The 20,073-nt window shown below is 32.4% G+C and overlaps 1 protein-coding gene across 4 annotated transcripts in view; it reads left to right on the forward strand.

Moving 5' to 3' along the window:
- LOC140054623 (uncharacterized) overlaps positions 1–20,073 on the forward strand; it is an 85,790-nt gene that overhangs the window by 29,524 nt on the left and 36,193 nt on the right. For 2 of the 4 annotated variants that reach the window (XM_072099683.1, XM_072099685.1), the window contains 6 exons: positions 1,477–1,660; positions 2,288–2,809; positions 3,452–4,221; positions 9,962–10,093; positions 11,607–11,799; positions 12,088–12,278. In XM_072099683.1, coding sequence (XP_071955784.1) covers positions 1,477–1,660; positions 2,288–2,809; positions 3,452–4,221; positions 9,962–10,093; positions 11,607–11,799; positions 12,088–12,278 — 1,992 coding nt within the window. The remainder of the gene's footprint in view (positions 1–1,476; positions 1,661–2,287; positions 2,810–3,451; positions 4,222–9,961; positions 10,094–11,606; positions 11,800–12,087; positions 12,279–20,073) is intronic. The other 2 variants (XM_072099684.1, XM_072099686.1) reach the window with 2 other exon arrangements.

Below are 20,073 nucleotides of genomic sequence, written 5' to 3' on the forward strand. Positions count from 1 at the left end.
TGTAAAAATATATACCATAAGTTTACTTTGTTGTGTATTACTATTAAAACTTTGAGTGGATAGCTATTCAAATATTAAGTTGTAAATCAGTTACCCAGTATGCTAAACATGTGGTACTTTCATACCCAATAGCAAAGAACTTATAACACAAGAATCTCCTGTTCGTCCGAAGCGCGTAACAATTTCGAAAGGCATTGTGGGATAGAATAGAGCTATGGGTGGCGCCATTGTGAGCCATGGAGTAGGGCGCCCGCATCAAATTAGAAAGTCAAAATCATAGAGGGGATCTGCTAATACTCTAGGGGGGTTAGAGTATTGACTTCCTAGTTTGGAGGGGGCGCTGCTCCATGCTGTGAAATGGCGTCGCCCAGTTTGACCTTTTAACCCTGTACTTCCGATACTGTGTTTTTAATACCTTGTTTTTTTAAATCCTGGATTTGGTTTTTCTTCAACCATATTTCGTACATGATGGCAGATGGATGTTGTCATCTGTTTTGTTCATAAATTACTTGGATAAACCAACAATAGCCTTTCTTGGTAACTCAAAAAGTAGAAAATTCATTGAACACCCCATGCCATATATATGGTATAGTCCATAGAGAGTAATATTGTATCTCCCTAATGGAACAATTGTAAAGGGATCTGACTGGTACTTGGATAAACCAACAATAGCCTTTCTTGATAACTCAAAAAGTAGACAATTCATTTAACACCCATTGCCACATGGTATAGTCCATGTAAGAGAGTGATATGGTACAATGGTATGGAATGTTACTGGTTTATGAAAAGGTGCGAGTTTGAGTAATTTTGTAACTTACAGTAATGTATACATTATATAATGCATGTGTGTGAACATTGTTATGAATTTTCTATATTTAGAACTTTTGCCAAAATGTTGTTTTGTATGTGTGTTTATAGTATGTTTGCTTGTATGCATGTGTCTTGTGATTGTTTATGCATGGATGAACATTACTTGTTGATTGTTCCCAATTTAACTTCACAATGACAAGATAATTAGAAGTTTTAGCAAGTATGGTTATTTTTGGTGGATATGTTTTTGAGGCTTATTTAGAGGTCTTCAACTCCGCTTGAATCCAGCCCAGCACCCTAAAAGGTTTATTTTAAACCTCCAGATAGCTATACCATTATGTGTGTGCATTGCTGTATATTATTATGGACTTTCCATTATACTTTCTGTATTAAAGTGTTTAAAAGATGGATTGTCCTTTGATTGAAAAGACTAAGGTACAATATCAAGTGCTCTGAATTAGAATTGTACGTATACAAGTATATGAAGATTTAAACGGTGCACTGGTCCCAGTCACTGTTCAGTAAATAGATTTAATTTATGGAAAATGCATATTTTAATTAATCTTAACTAATATTTAGCTTTAAATACAACTTTTGTCTTGATGATTATCATTATTTTGACGATTATTTGACAACATTTAATAAAGGTAAAATTTAATATTTCAGCTAAGCAGTGGAACCCCTCTACACGAAGCGGCTGTGTTTGGCAAAGCAGACGTAGTTCGCGTTCTTCTCGAATATGATGGCAAAATAGATGCAAACATTCAAGACGCGTCGGGAGAAACTGCTCTGGAGAAGATTGAAGAACATCCTTCAAAGAAGTCTGTAATCATTAGTGCTCTCATCAAAGGTACTGGTTGTAACATTTTAAAATTAATAAAACTCCCCTAATCTGGGAAACACCCTTATTATGGTGAAATTTTCCTGTGAAACGAGAAGAAATATAATAAATATTCTACGGCCAACCACTATCCAGGACAATATTCAAGTGGAAATTTGAACTTGTGCCTTTAATGGGTCTTTATCTGATAGCTTCTTAACCAGGTCATTTATGTAATAGTTTTCAATGCACTAGTGCAGAGATAAAGACCCATCTTCAAGTTGTAACTAGAGTCTTTATATATTTATAAATTTAACAGGAGGAAACTTTAAACCGTCTAGTGATATATTGAAAATTATTTATATCTCCAGGTGCACATAATAAGTACTGATGTTGTTCCATTAAACTAGGTCTTATCCTTTGGCTTATTTAAACATAAAAATATCCAGAAGGAAGAATCGATCTTTAATTTATGAGACTGACATACGAAGTCATCAAAGAGTGTTCATTCTGATTCTGATTATGATTTAACATAAAAAATATGTTTTCCAGAATTTCTGATTTATCAGTAAAATTATGAACTTATATGTTCTCAATAAAAGAAGAAAACTGTACCATTTTGTCTAATTCCAACTATATTTCAATTTCTCTTTAAAGCCTATATTAGACATGAACCACTACCAGATTCAGAACCGGATCGGCCACCATCTGTCAACCTGGAAACCGCTGACCTTATACCAATTGAGGGCGGTGTGCGTTCACGGCACTCATCAGGTTCACCAGGAGCAAACACTTCATATCCAAATTATCAAAATGTCTGTTTATTGCAACCGCCAAATGACCCTGTTTCTCCTCCGCCTACTTTTTTCTCACCTCAAGAACCCGAACCCAGTCCACCAGAACTTAAAATATGTGAAGACACTGTGCCAGATTTTATTCCGATAAAACCAAACAATAATCCTATGAAGCCACTGAGGCATCATGGGTCAGAACCGGATCTTTACGAAAACGTTGCTCTGCTTCGTAAAAAACCGCCCAAAAAACCAGTTCGATCTTCGTTTGGAATTTTTCCATCAGAGGACAATCAAGGTAAAAAAGTTCTTCGTACGGTCGGGCAAGTGGACCAGTCGTTACTTCGCAGTATCTATGCAAAAATTGATAACAATGAAATAGAGAAAGGTGAGTTTCTTTTTGGTTTTTACTTGAAGCTGAAGAGTTCCAGTCAGAGCAGCATGCTAACCAATTCCAAGCTCTGGGATTATAATCCTTAATATCTAATATTTCGCATGCACATTTGTTTAATTATAGAGATATTTCTATGTATCAGGGGATTACCACCTATCTGATAGGACAGTGATTGATTTACTATTGGTAATCTTTGGCCACTGTGCCTAAAGACATAAAAAATACAAAAATAAAATTAAAATGTGTTTCTCTCTTTCTGGTTTGAAGCTCTGTCTACAGTATCAAACTAGTTTGACAAAAAAGTGTGATGTGCCCAAATATGGTAGTGATATGCCCAAATATGTAGTGATATGATGTCATCATGTTCATATATGGGCACATCACATTGATTTGTCACATAATGTTTGATAGTGTAGACAGAGCTTAATTGCCAATATTTGGCTATTATTGCCTTCAACCACTAGTAACCTTTGAAGAAGATAATCTGAAATATAACAACACAAATATAAGGCCAAAACTTTGAGGTCAGCTTTTCTTTGTGTGCTTAGTGTCTAGAAAAATGTAAGCCTTCCAATCGGACCGTGTATGTTTTACTTTTTTTGATCCTTGTAATGTTCTTTTATGTTCTTTGTTTAGTAGCTTCAGAGACATGTGAATCTCAAGAACCTTTTGTGTCTGCACAACCTCTTGTATCTCCACAACCTGTTGTTCCTGATCGGAATTATTATGATAAAGATGCTGGTGACTATGCACAACTCAGAACTGATGTAGAAATAAACACAGATAATAATATTAAAATAGAAAGGACTGAGAGTGAAGGACATACACAAACACAAAAAGAAGAAATTACACAACAATGTAAACAAAACGAAATAACTGTAGATAATGAAAAACAAATTATTAGCCAACAATTAAATAGTCATCCACAACAAACAATAGATGAACAAAAACTAGATAGTCAACAACAACAAATGGATAGTCAACAACAACAAATGGATAGCCAACAACAACAAATAGATTGTCAACAACAACAAATTGGTAATCAACAAGAAATTGATATTCAACAACAAAATAGTAAACATGTTGATACACAAAAAGTAGATTGTCAAGAAAACAATAGTATACATGTTAATGGTCCGAAAAATGAATGTTCAGATGGAATTGTGGAAAAAGAACATATACAACAAATTAACCAACATGAGGGAGAAGAACATGAAACGTTACCAAAACGGCCAGGTTCTCTGGAAAAGGATGATGAAACAGAACAGAACAGACAGAGCCAGAAAAGAAATTCAAAAGATATGGATACTCCTGCTGCCAAAACCAGGCCAGCACTGGCCCCAAGGCCGTCAATAGGACCAAGACCGTCACTAGCTCCGAGGCCGTCAATACGCAAACCACAACGAGTGAGTGCCGAACTAATGAAAGTTTAAATAATTAAAATCTGATTCAATTAATTATGTAATTAATAATATGCATTCGTTAGGGTATTATTCAGGTAGTTAAATATGTAAACAATTATTTTATTGTAAAGTTAATTTTTATGTCAAATATCGGGTGAACTTGGATTGTTACTGTTCTAGGGTTTTTTAATGAAAAAAAAAGTGTATTGTTGCCAAAATTTACAATTCCCCGGTTACATAATGTCCTGAAAAGTGATATCTACCAACTATAATTATTACTATCCAACTGTCTATTTTTGTACTTTTTACAAAATAAGAACTTGGAGTAGTTGCTGAAGCTACCACAATGTCGATGAAATCCATTGATATACAATTGTCATTTTGGGAGTATGTGAATACAGTTCCTCTTCAAGTATTTTTAACAAGTCAACCCTAATAGTATAGTTAATTTGATACAGTTGTAGATTGAACCAAGGTGTCCATGCATTCCAGGACAAGCTCGCAACTAGCCCTTAATGAGAAAGTACAGTAGTTAGGAACAAAGGCCACTAGATTAGGATTAATTAATTTGGTGATTTACACACCAAAGATACATTCTTAGAAACCCTGAGGTACTTTCCAATAGTGCATTCATTGCCAATTTGATCATGTGCCTCTTGTTGGTAACATTGTTTTCTTCACGACAATAATATTGGTTTAAATCATCAATTTTTATACTTTTATCCCTAAAAAGTGTGCCTCTATAAAAGTGAAAACATTAACAGTACTAGTTTTTAACTGTTTTAATGTTTAATTTGATAAAAACTGTAGTATTAATATTAAATTAATGATTTTTAACAAATTTTATATTACAAAATCTTAAACAAAATTTTAATGGTTAACAAATTTTAATATTTACCAGCTCTACTGAATTTTGATAAATCAATTAATTTGACCAAATTTTTTCAACTTACAAATGTTGAATTTCTATTCTTGCCATCTTTGTTTTTGTTTAAATTAGTTAAAGAAGATTAACAACTTTACTGGTACTACATATATATTTATTTAGATTCCTGAAATCATGGAAGAAAAATCATTTCTCACCAAAACAACACAAAAATCCTTGAATATTGAAGTTTCAAATTTCAGGTTTTATGTTGGTTAAAGCATTTGATTATTTTCTTAATTTAATAAAAAACCAACATGTCATTTCATATTTCATCAAAATCAGATTCCGAAATAAATTAACTTTAATTTCACAATTTTTTTTACAAAATGAATGTCTTTATTTTTCTGGAAAATGTTGCAGTTATAAATAATCATTTTGTAAATTCCGACAGTCCTGTTTACTGTCACTTTTAATGGTTCTTGCGTTGCGGTATTTAGACAAATTTATTGCGACTGCACGGCACGTCAAAGAGTGTACACCTTAAAAGGGAATAACAAAAACGTATTGAAAATTCATAATTACGGTATCAAGACAACTCATGTCATACCTTTTACAACCATATGGCGCCTAAGAATGTGTTTACATTCCAAAACATTTTATAGCAAATCCAAATTTTAAGTAAACTCAAAAATCAAAAGAAAATATTTAACACCATAGTACCTATTTTATAAACTGACTAAATTCAAAGTTTGTATAAAAATTTACTGCAATAATGTGGCTTGAATTCCAATATCAGACCTCAATTTTATAATAACAATTTCATAATAACAATTTCATTAATCTCTTTGTATGAATTCAAAATTTAATAAATGTAAATATTACTAATGACATTTTATAGGGACGTGTTTATACTAAAATGTTTGTATATTCATTATGTTGTTGTTTATTGGGGACGTATCATTTTCACTGCATGACACCTAGACTACAAAGCAACAAACCTGACTCATATTAAGGGGACCCCTAAAGCGTCGTTCCCACTAGCGACGCAACACAAGGTCGTAACGCAACGCAAGTGAATTGACCAATCACAAGCGATGGCTTATTCTCTTGTGATTGGTAACTGTCTATAACTTCGCTTGTCATTGGTTAAAACGCTTGCGTTGCGTTTACATCCTTGCGTTACGTTCTAGTGGGAACCAAGCTTTAGGACCAAACAAAGTGTTCCACTCATAGTCGTGTCCCTGAATAATGTTCATTTCTCCGAAACTGTCTCCATAATAGGATTTTTCCGGAATAGAGGTTAACCACAGGAGAGGTATCCTAATGGAAAGGTCTTCCAAGGATTTTCCAAATAAGGAGTTCTGCTGTATATTACATTCTAGACCAAATCTGAAAATTGGAGTAGTTGCAGAATCTATCATGACGCTGGTTTAGACGTTCTACAATGCACATTTTTGTTAGGTGCTGTTTGTAGTCTAGGTGTTAAATTTTGAAATTGCGACGTTTTTATTGTCATTGTCATACTTATTGTTGTTGTTAATCTTTCAAACATATTTAATTGATTTCATTCATTATTTGTATATTATTGCCGGTTAGCTTTGACATTGGCCATATGAAATTGTAAATATTAAATGTGTATTAATAGGCTATGCTAGACATTAATTGCTATTGCTAATTAATTAAGCTATAATACTGCTAATTAGGCTTTTTATCACATGAAGAAGCTGGGGAAATACTAAGTTATTTATTTATACTTGTGGTATTTCAGTTTTTATTCCCTTTTTCGTTTCTAAGTCTTACCTCTAAATTATTAAACTATATATATATTCAAAAACTATAGGTAAATCTCTGTTCCACATTTAAACACGGTTTTTTATACTGAAAACATATTTCTTGGTCATAGGTCAACTAATTTTTACACATGGTTTTGGAATCAAATAATGGATTGTTATTCTTTTTTTGCTTAAAAAATAGCGAGGGAGCCCTCAACAATGTCCTAAACGTACCTAAATTTTAATTAGATACAAAAAATAACTTTATGGGTCAAAACAATTACATTTTGCAGATCGGTTAATTGTTTTTTATTAGGTCCAAGGAAAGTTAAGCAAGTCGTCACGCTATCGCTGGAACTCATGACAACTGTGGCCATTTTTAAAAATTGTATTCTGAAATTTAAATGTATTTTTTAACGAGGAATTTTACATTATTCCACACCATCATTAGTTTTTTTTTAATGAAATATTAGTTTATACAGGAATACTCCTTGAATAACTTTTCGTATATAATATTTAGTTAAGTCTATAAATAATGACTTTGTATAATAATGTACTATTAATATGTATCTTTTGTTTCAATACAGTAAACATTAAAATATGGTATACCAACGTTCAGTTTGCATGAGTATTAATATTATATTTTATTGCTTTTATTCAGTTTTCAGACATATTCGAAAAATTATTATTAATATGCAAAATCGTATTTCATTATTTTGTTTATTTATTATTTAAGTTGTAATTCAAAATGTTTTAAAAATAATTACACACATGATAACAAATTGAGTAATTTATATTCAATGCTAAATTTATTGTGTTTTTGCCCTTTTTTTCAATTACTAAATAGAATACAGAAAATAAAAACAGAAAATATAGGTTACTTTATGGTTTTTATAAACATAAATTTTAAATAAAACACAGCTTTTTGTGAGAGTAAAAATTTAATTTATCCGAACTGAAACTTTCTATTTGATAAACAGAAACTTTACCATAAAACCACTTCAAGATTTATTTGATGGCTATGAAATAAAAATATATTATACTACCTTCATAAAATGATTCAGCCTTTGTTTTATTGGCGTGCCATCTACATTTTCATCAACATCTAATAAATATTTATTGCCCATAAAGTGTCTTGTATTGTCCAAAAGTGTTTAAGAATATAAAGTCATCAATCCTTATTAATTTCACCATTATATATATTATAATCATCTTCATCATTATAATCATCAAAATGATAATTATCAACAAGTACAGTTTTGCATACTCTACAATGTTTATATTGAAGGAAGAAATTTATAAACAGTTTAATGAGGAACAATTGTATTCATTTGCATCATCTTCATCTCCAAAATAAGTTTTTTCATCAAGGGGTAATAATTTTGATTACAACCCTTCATATTCTGATAGAACCTATAGTCTGAAATCCATAATTTGTATCATATCTAGTACAAGTACAATTTCATAAAAAATACACATAAAAGTAATGCAAATGTCTACTTACATTGTTGCCCTTAAAATGGTATTATCAATCAATTCTAGAAGTAAAATTCTTGCTAAAAGATTTTAAAATACACATACAATTTATTTGATTTATTTCTAATACATTTAAAAAGACTATAGATGGATAAATATATAATAATTGTAGATGTTCATTATATTTTATGGTTGCATGCAACAACAATTTGGTAGCTTGTAAATATTATATATAGCAACAATTTGTCATATTAAACATCTTGTGATATTATACTACTGTAAATATAATAATATGTATAGTACATTTATCAAGCATGATCAGTAAACAATGGTATATCAAGTGATGTTCATGTGTCCGTGAACATATATTGTAGGTGTTGCCTTATTTAACTTTTACATACACACCATACACAATCTCTAGTACTACCCTGGATCTTTAAGACTGCCTTGCATTCTCTGGGACTGCCCTAGAATCTCTAGGACTAGACCTACCCTGGATTCTCCAGTACTACCCTGGATTTCTCCATGACTGCACTGAAATCTCCATGAATGCCTTGGATTCTCTAGGACTAGGACTATCCTGGATTCTCTAAAGCTAGGCCTACCCTGGATTCTCCATGACAACTTTGGACCCTCACCCTGGATAGTCCAGTACTTCCCTGGATTTTGCATGACTACCCTGGATTCACTATCCTTCTCCAGTACTAAAATTCTCCAAAACACATTTCCACCAAAAATTTCCACCAAAGATGAAAATTAAATTATTTATACAACACTGCAACTATTATACATTACAAACGGACTATATTGTACACTACAAATATAAATACATTTTCATTTCCACAAAAATCTGCAACAACATTTAATTTCATCATTAATTTTCTTTTTATTTGGTTTTGTTAATCCGAATTTCCTTCATTATTTTTATATGAAATGTTTGTTGGTAATATTTATTTGTTTAAAATCAGTATTATTGATTTCATATTTTATTTTATATATAATTTTGCATGTATGCTGCCTCTGTATATTTTTATGGCAAAATGCATTTTGTATGAAGAATATAAATTCAATGGAAATTTTAAAATGTTTAATATCTATATTCTTCATACAAGCATTGTAGTAGTTGTAGTTTTATTATTATTGTTTGCTTGTCATCATTTATTTTTCTTAGAGCCTAATATCTGCTAAACGCAAATTTTCGCACTTTAATCAAAAAAATAAGAATGGGGGTATTGCATATGGTGTTGTCTTTTGTAGATTAGTAAACTTATTGAAATCTTGGCATAATTAGGCTGTATGGTTAATCATTAATCAAGTCTTTGCAAGACGTGGCATGACACACAAGACTACGAAGCAATAGGAGAGGGGTGTAAATAATATCTGTGATAACGTCCCCAACTACCTAAATTTCCATATTTTTGCATAGTTGCGGAATCTTATTGGTTTCTAATTGTACACAGATCTTACACATAATTGATTAGTAGTCTTTGATCAATGTTATGTTAAATACAAAGTCTCTAATTTTGAAATGAGCCAATTGCAAAAATGTATTAGTGGTTATATACAAACGGCCCAAAAAATTAAAATCTTGCTAGTTTCCTATCTGAAATAATTTACATCATTTCAGGAAGAGCAAGATGAAGGCGAATCTACTAATATCCAAACTTGCCACAGCACTGCTTTTGAACCCGATATCCCTGGGGAGGAGGTCCTTTATGAAAGCCTTTCACAAGCACTCAGTCACCCTTCAACTCACCAGGTAAGAAGGAGCTAGGCCACCACTGAGTAGCCACCACCTAGATTGAATGACGACTTCACTTCACTAAGTATTTACTTAGCTTTCTCTTCTTGCACCATGGTATCAATTCTTAAGCTTTAAGTTGTCACTTTTCACTTCAAGTGAATAACTGTTTACATCTTCATATGCTATTTAACACCGGCTTTTAATCTACTTCTGCAACCAAGTTCTAAGCTAAGTTGACACCACATTATAAGTCATTTCTGACACCTGAGAAAATTACTGTGGTCTCGGATGACACCACATTATAAGCCATTTCTGACACGTCAAGTCCTACGTCCTTTCTGACCCAAAGTTCTACACCGTTTCTGACACAAAGTTCTACACAATATTTGACACCAAGTATACACCATTTTACAAGTTCTTAGTCATTTCTAACACAGAGTCCTAAGTCATTTGTGAGACCAAGTTCTAAGCCATTTCTGATACAGAGTCATAAATCATTTCTGAGACCAATTTCTAAGCCATTTCTGACACCAAGTCCTGAGCCATTGTTGACACCATTTTCTAAGAAAGCTATATCTTAACATCCTTTGAGGCTTGAGACAACGCTTCTAAGATACTCTTCTGATTCCAAGCTATTTCTAACATCCACTTTGACACCAAGTACCAAGCCTCTTACTTGTCTTCACTTCTAAATTGCAAGTATCTTCTCTTGGTGATGGGACTTGCTCTAATATCTTGTGAACTCACATGCCTACTCTATATATTTATTATTATGTTGAACTAGAATATTGCATTGTGGGATTTGCATCCTTCATTGTTGCATGAAAACTAATCCATTCCTCATTTTTGCATGTTTAATATTTTGGTTACTAATATTTGTTTTCATTTAATACAGATACACCATTAACATAACAAATTAACAGTATTTTGTAATTATTAACTTTTTGTAAGTACAATAAACAAAAAATCTTTAGACAAAATATTCTTTTTTATGCTGCAAAAATATAGGTTAGTGTTCAGTCTTCTACTCTATAGTGAGCACATTTTTTCGCATTTCTTCGTCTTCTTTTACTGTTTCTTATTGTGAAATACACTTTTTTTTTTTTTTTCCACTTGGTAAGGTGGGCAAACATCTTTAAAAAGTTAAGTCCAAACTTAACAAATAGGTTTAAATAATTAGAATAGTTAGTATATTTAGAAATGTTTTGTTTCATATTTATAAAGACGTAAAAATATGTAAAACCAAGGAAGCCCTTCACAAGCTTTTGCTTTCTCAGTTTTCACCCTCTTAATTTACTGTACTTAAAACTGTTTTATTATTACTATTGAGATAAGAAAAATAAACGTTAGTTTAAAATAAAGTTAATGATGATGTAGGCATTCCTTTCATTCTTGATTGTATTTTTAAATTATTATTCTTTGCATAAGATGAAACTTAAAATGAAACATAACTACACAATTGTAAATACAATTTTAAATTCAATGCATTTTATTTTATTTTGAAAATAACTTAATGTATCTGTTACAGTTTGAAATCGATGAGACGACACATCAGCCTTGTCGACGATCTAGGCTCTCAACGGCATCCTGCTCATCTACCTCCTCTGCTTCTGAGTACGAACTACTGTGCGAAGCCTCAACCGGTAACACGTTTAGTACGACACCAGAACAGGTTGCTGATCAGAACGCAGGATACGAAAAGCTTTGCCTTCGTAGACAAGGTATGTGGTACGGTGATGTGGCCACTAGAAATAAAGTGATCTGGTTTTCACAAGAAAAGGGAACAATCTCTGTTCAAGCCACTGGGTTGTCAAAGGCCTCTGTGCAAAAGTGGTCAGGTTGAAACCTTACTAACCATACTGGTGTCTACATCCCTGTAGTACAGTCAAATCTCTCAATACCAGACACCTATTGGCAGATCTAATATGTCCAGAAATGCTGGTATTTCAAATGTGTTTTAATGGTTAAAAAGAATGTCTGAACTTTAACAAAATCTCGTCTTATTTTAGAAACATATGAGAGCTCTGGACTTGGTTCTCTACGTACCAACACTGATAGCTGGTATATGACAATGAAACCAGTCACGTGGGAAGAAGGAATGGACGATGACAGACCATGGTCTCCAACAACGCCAGACATGCCGCCACCTTCCCCAAACACGGCAGCTCAAGGAATCCACAAGAAGCTCATGCCAAGATCGGTAAGTTTTTTAATATAGAGCGTTTGAAAACAAACGTCTTTGTAATGAATACAAAGCAAAGCCAGAACTAAATGGCTATCAAACTATGATGATGTGAGTTGCTATGGCCCACTTGTTATTGTCGATATGCATGCATTACACCAGTCACTAGTACCCAAGTTGGGGACTCTTTATGTTTGAAAGATAGCCAACCTACTTCCTAAATATAACTTAACCTAACCCTCTAAATAACAAAGTAATTTGTGACGTTTCATGAGAGTTGTGAGGCCCAACTGTTTTAATGTTTATTCAAAGCAAAGCGAAACATCAACATTGGCAGAAGTTTTTTTTTCACTTTACTACTTCTTATGCATGATATCTTAAAATTTTAAAGTGAGCCCTCTATAATTACAATACATATTTTCCTTATGTTTTTTGTGACTTGCTAAAATCATGTCAAAATCCTGACAAGAATCACAACAACAAAAATCAACCATATTTAAAATTAACTGTTTAAATTAACCTCATGGGAAAATCATAATTATTCCTAGGAATGAATTTTAATTCTGGGGTCAATTTTTCGAAGAATGTTGACCCTAGATAACCTAAACATAATTACACAAACTGTCATAACTGGTAGCAGCTGTTTGAGATGTGTCTGTCATGCTGGACAGGCCTTGTCTCTTAAATGCAAGATCTTAGGTCAATACATTTTCTGCTAGGTCATGCAGGAATATAATTACATACGTTATCAACATAATTTTAATTTTACTCCTATTAATATAAATAGTATTTTAAATATAAACTGAATGAATATACTATGATTGTATTTACAGTAAGTGCGGCATTAGAGAAAGTTATAAGTCATTAATAACCATTAACCTCTGACTACACTATCAAACTTCATTGACAAAAAAAGTGTGATTTGCATAAATATGGTAGTGATATGCCAAAATATAGTAGTGATATGACATCATCATGTCCATATATGGGCACTTCACATTTTTTTGTCACATAAAGTTTGATAGTGTAGACAAGGCTTTACACTTTTAAATAAAACTCAAGATAACTTTAGAGTTTTATTTTACTCATTTGAGGTTAAAAAAAGAAAGCTTATAATTTCACATTTCCCTTCAATGTGACTCATCCAAAAAAGCATATAAATACTTTTTTTAAATAGATAAATGGCCTATATATAGATAATATTGCCAACAAATTATAGTGGGATGTTGTGCATACAGATTTATATGGTATGCTGTGTATAAAAGATATGTATGAGATTTTGCACATACAGCTCTGTACATGATGTGTTTACCAATCTGTACGTGACCACACACACTACCGTATTCTGATTTCATTTTAGTATTAGCATGTCCTTTCAGTTGAGTTACAAATTAATTTCTCTTAAAATGTTAATTAATGAATGCTTTCGTTAATGAAAATTGGTGCTTATATCAGATTTAGTAGCATAACCTTTCTGTTCTTCGTCAAATTATAGTGAAACTTAGTGAAAATTGTTTTTTGTAATTTATCTTCCAATAACAAATATTAACTCTTATTTCTTGTTGACCTTTCACCGGTGTTTATTATTTTATTGTTTAGGCCTGATAATTTTGCGTCCAGTAGTATCAATTTTTTTTAAATAATTTATAAATTGACTGCATGCCATGGATGTCTTTTATGCTGTTACATATAATTATACATATTTTAGATTCTTTTTTTTACTGTTGATGGCCGAATATATCGATCTACTACAGTCAACTCTCTCAATACCTGACTCTTTGAAAACCGGAAACTCTCCCAAAACCAGATTTTTCTCGAGGTTCAAAATCTCCCAAATTCATTTTTACCATTAAAAATACATTCCGAATACCAGACTTTCCAGAAAACCAGACATATTAGGCCTGCCCAAAGGTGTCCAGTATTGGAGAGTTGACTGTACTACCTTTAGATTTAGTGATTAAATATCTATACCGACTAAGCTAAACCCTGGATATCAGCTTAGGATTCGAACTGCAACCTTTATGGTGTAGTGAACCCCTGACCCGTAGCAACTTCTGACATGATAAAAAACCAATTAAAACCTGTCTACTCATTATAGTCCTTCATCATATTTGGATACTAAATCAGATTATTTTCAAGAGAATGCTTTTAAATCAATTTAATTAAATTAATATTTAATTTATAGTAAGTTTAAACATTTTGTTTCTTGTGCGTGTGTCCTTGAAATTGCCACTTAATTATCACATGACTTTATTATCACAAAATTAATATTTAAACATTTTGTTTCTTGCGCGCGTGTCCTTGAAATTGCCACTTAATTATCACATGACTTTATTATCACATGACTTGATTATCACATGACTTATTTATCGCATGATTCACAGTATGATTATCACTCGTTTCATTTAGTATAAAATATCAACAACCTTCACGTTTTTGTAAGGAAACCACTTCCTAGCTTATCACACGTACACGGCCTAAAGCTGTCGACCTTATGACATTCAAAGCTGCGTAGTGTATCCGCCGGTTGAATGTACTTTGCGGCGTATAATTGCTTTATCGTCGTGCGGTAATCTCCTTCGAAGCGTACAACTTAAGTGCTTTCTAAAGGCCGTTATTAGATTGAATTGGATAATGCAACGTTTACAGTAACGCTGCTCTCGATAATTTGTCTCTCGTTAGTAAACATTAAACTTTCACTGCGTATTTCGAATTCCTTAGAAACGCCTTGGTTACTCAAATGCAGTTTTAATTAAAGCTTCTGCAAATTGATTTGTTAAAATGCATTGAAGGGTAATGAAAAATGATGGCTAGTTTTCAAGGCTTTTGTGGTAATTTGGGTTAATTGAAAATTGTAAAGAAAATGAATTTGTTTTTTCAAGAGAATATGTCATTGCGTTGTCTTTAACAATATTTGTGTCTCAGAGCAACACAATTTTCTATGTATTTTACTATGAACTGATGACTTACGGTACATAAGGAGAGGCAATCTCTCAAGTTCCAAGTAAATGACATTTAACCCTTCTATTCACCTGCGTCCTTCAGATGGAATGTTAAGCTGGTGACAATTTGTACACAATTAGTTCATAGATATGAAAATATACTCAATTTTGAAAAATTTATTATTGAATTAATTTTTGTTTGTATGTACTGCAACACACTGTTTTGTATGATGGCAAAGGTTCAAAAGTTTGTGATACTTGTAATGTTAAGTACCATCACTTAGTGTTCCACTTTGATAAAATAACAGAATAATTTATAGTGACATTTAATGAATGAATGTCACATTTACATGCATCAACGATTCTTCATCAGTACAATATAATATTATATATATATTTAAATCGTCACCGCTATTGTCATCCCCAACGTTGTTTCACCAAATTTTGGAACAAAATTGTGATTATGGAGACAAATATTGATCTTTGAAGAATTTGTAGTATCATGGTCAGTGTGTACAATAAAAACCCTCCTTTGGAACAGCCCTATTAAGGGGACACTTTTCTATGAAACATATGTTTTAAAACTAAGGCCAGTCCCTATTCAGGGCCACTCCCTATTCAGGGCCACTCCTTTTAAAAGTACACTTTTTTAACTCTGCCTGAAGGCATCCGCTTAATATTTAATATGGGTTTGAATTAGGGTAGTGTGTTAGTGAAATTTTTATTATAAAGAAAAAACGATAAAGGTGACAAAATTGGTATGCAAAAAATGCATCTATGTTGTGTATGCATACAAATGGTCCCATTCAGACAGTATAGATATACCCTCAAATAATTTAATATCCATCAATTAATATTACCCTTTCATATTCTAATAATATCATTAATTGATGTGCTCCAAATCTCGGCTTGGCATTCCTTGACCTTTCACCCCTTTTACATTATGTTTAATGTTAATCACCAACAAATGCATAAAGCGTGTTATTAGTCTATGAGTTCACATTCAGTAGTATGTTATCATATATTATTGTGATACATTATGCATAAAGTAGTACAACCTCTGTTATGGGGACACTTTCAGTGCCCAACAACAAAGTGTCTCTTTAATAAGAGTGTCCACTGAATAGGGGTTGGACATAGTGTTAAAATATTTCCCCTTAGTTTTAAAAATATCCCCTGGGGGTGTCTCTTTAATAGGGGTGTCCCTTTAATAGGGGTGTCCCTTTAATAGGGGTGTCCCTTTAATAGGGGTATCCCTTTAATAGGGGTGTCCCTTTAATAGGGGTGTCCCTTTAACAGGGGTGTCCCTTTAACAGGGGTGTCCCTTTAACAGGGGTGTCCCTTTAACAGGGGTGTCCCTTTAATAGGGGTGTCCTTTTAATGTGGGTGTCCCTTTAATAGGGGTGTCCCTTTAATAGTGTTGTCCCAAAGAGAGGGGTTCAACTGTTCAGATTTTAATGTAATTTGGTTTTTATCTCATCGTTAGGGATGGAAAAAATAAAAATATTTATATTGTTCTAACAGATATTATTTTGGTACAAATATTACAGCTAATTATTTATCAATAAAAAGTTAATATATTTTTGTTTATTATTGTGTTGAATAAGGCAAAATAACTATGTTATATTATATACTAGTGAATGGTAGAATCCCTTGGGTTTTGTGTAGATATTAATAGGAAGCCAATCTGAATTGCCACTTCTGGTTTGCACTTGATCAAAATCGTTTACTCAACAGCATCGTTACTCATCGCATCTCCGTGTTTACTGAAGTATCCTTTTATAACTCTGCCCCGACGACGAAAAGCTTTTTGATTGGATTTTACCAGCAGTGCTAAACCGTGTTTATATAGAAGTTAAATTTATATCGTGGCCTAGGGAAATCGTTTGATTGGAGAGTGGTAAGGTTTATAATGTAATGATAACATAGAGTGATCGGTTTTTGTGTTAATGTTATAGAGTAACAAGATAATGTTGTAGATTGTAGGTAACATGTCTAGGCCTATTGTGTAACATAGATTACATTATCACCAGTGTAGTCGAGTATGTATGTTTTCATAGAAGCATATTGTTTGTGAATGACATAATGTAAAGAAACAATGTACAGCATGTTACAAATGTGCGATAATGTTACTATAAGGCTGTAGATAAACATTTTCATCCTAATGTTATTTTTATGTCATTGAGTACATTTAGGAGTCAAGTTGTTATTTTAAAAGATCTTACTGCTTAATAATTATGAACAATGATACAATATTTGTTTTAATACTGTACTACACAACCAAAGAGTGTAACATTTGTGCTAGTGACATATAACTGGCATATAAACCCTACACGCGTGGCCCATGCAAATAAATTAGTTGATTATCATACAATTACCAATAGGCCTACAGTACATGCTGTAAGAAGGATAAAGGACATTTATAAATACAGTAATTATAATTGTTGTATATATAAACTTTAGACAGTCTGGAAGACATTCATGATGTTAATGACAGTTACCTTTGGTAATTGTAATATCTAGAATAGCAACAGTACTAATATGCATATTATGAAATGGTGATCAACACCTATGCAGCCTCATCTCATTTCTTAGGCAGCTGTGTGTATTTGACTTGCAATCACGTGTGCTTAGTCAAGAGCTTCTCCACATCTCTCTTTAGGCTGCAATCACGTGTGCTTAGTCAAGAGCTTCTACACTTCTCTCTTTAGGCTGAACATTTGTTGAGTCTAAAGTAGAGTAGCTAGGGTGATAATTACTAATGCATATCTCACATAAATGTAAGTATGTAAACAGTTTTAGTGTATTGTATAATATTGTTATAGCTTACTTTGTAGTCTAGTTGAGCCTGCATTAACTACTTTACTCGCTTTTTGTCTGTATGTAAATCAGAGATGATCACTCTCACCTGGTCTAAATATTCAGGGGTTTTTTTTGTAGTTTAAAACATGTTTCCTGATGAAATCTTATCAGTCTTAAGCTCTGTCTACACTATCAAACTAATCAAAACAAGTGTGATGTGCCCAAATATGGTAGTGATATTACATCATCATGTCCATATATGGGCATTTCACATTTGTCACATAAAGTTTGATAGTGTAGACAGAGCTTATAAAGTATAATCAACTAACACTCAAAGCGCTCTGATCTTTATGAAATAGCGCTATAATATAAATGTCGCATTATATATAAAGTACAAGAAAAGTATGATAAACATTATTGAATATGTGCTTAACCCTTTCACTGCGTATACCCGGTACTACCGGGTATAAACAAACGTCGTTGAAGTGCGTATACCCGGTAATACCGGGTATGGGCAAAACAATGATTTAATCGTATTTGCCTATAATATATAGCACCCTCTATATTTGTTCGATGAACTTGAATATTTTTGCAAGTCATTAAAAAATTTTTAAAGCAAAAAAAACGGCCCTCTATAGCTGTATTATTGTCTTGAAAATCATGCGCCCTCTATAGTTATATTATATATAGTATAGTGTATATAATAGTATTCTATCTTGGAAAGTTGTTTTGAGTAGCGTAATGGCGGCCATTTTGAAAGTAACCAAAATTTACCAGCCCCAATAGGGCAACATTGTGTTTATCACAACACGCAAAAAAAAAAAAATTCTGAAACAATAGTTAGTTTTGTACTATAGTGAATTTTTGGAAAATGTCATTATTTTCACGATTTTGCCCCAAAACTTTGATTTGTGCATAATTTTTATAAAACAATAAAAATAATTCAATTTTTTTTTATATTTTTATTTGTTATACGTATCTTCATCAATATCCAGTTGGAAAAACGTATTCCATAAGAATTTCTTATAGAAAATATAGTTTTTATCATTGATTCGATAAAAAACACGAAATCCAAAATACCTGTAATGACGTCACATGACGTCATCAATATGCAAATTACTTTTTTTTTTATACCTAACTGTAGACTAACCCTTTGCCAATCACACACCACAAAAATAATTACACAATTATCTCAATTAGTATTTTTTTGCAATTTATTAAAATACCATATGTTTTTCTTAAATATACATTACGCACAGAGGTGGGAATAATGCTCCGCAGTGAAAGGGTTAAGACATAACAACAAACACAAGTATTTAAATCATGATTCTTGTGGTATAAAAGCCTTTTTAAATACAAGATTGTATTATAACATATATTGATTTAAGAAGCGGGGGAAGGAATGACGGCAAAGCAATGACGGCAAAGCAATTACCCATAACACCCCCTGTCCATATTTCCACATCGTTTATTTCATTGTCTCTCATTACGTATATCTTTCTTCAATGAAGCAATCATAATAATTTGGTTTTCAAATTAGACTTCCTTCACAATTGACTGGCTACATGATAACTATCAGTTTCAGCAGAATACATGTTCATTAAAGAAATAAAAATCGTTCCCGTTTGCACTGTGCAAATATAATGACAAATTATGACATTAAATTATGCATGCTCATCGCTCAACAAGAAAATCAATTTTAATATCAAATAACTTATTTAACAACTCAGATTTCTTGTATTCTATGTATGTGTCTGTATAGATGTTAATTTGGCTCAGCGCGGTTGTAACTAATATAAAATTCTACGTTTTAGTAGCAAAAGGGTAGGTTACAGAAATGTTCAAATATATTTTTTTAGGGGTTGTCAAATTTCTAATGAAATAGTGACTCATTCACTGTACCCTCAATAGAAATGTGTTATTATTTTTCGATAAGGCTAAAGCTCTGTCTACACTATCAAACTTTATGTGACAAAAAAGGCCATATACATGGCTGCAGTTGCGTGATCAAGTTAGTGTTTACCAACCGACATAGTGTGCTGTAAAGTCGCGTTGCACTAAAAAATGTC

Source organism: Antedon mediterranea, chromosome 7 (genome assembly GCF_964355755.1).
Source record: "Antedon mediterranea chromosome 7, ecAntMedi1.1, whole genome shotgun sequence".
NCBI lineage: Eukaryota > Metazoa > Echinodermata > Crinoidea > Comatulida > Antedonidae > Antedon > Antedon mediterranea.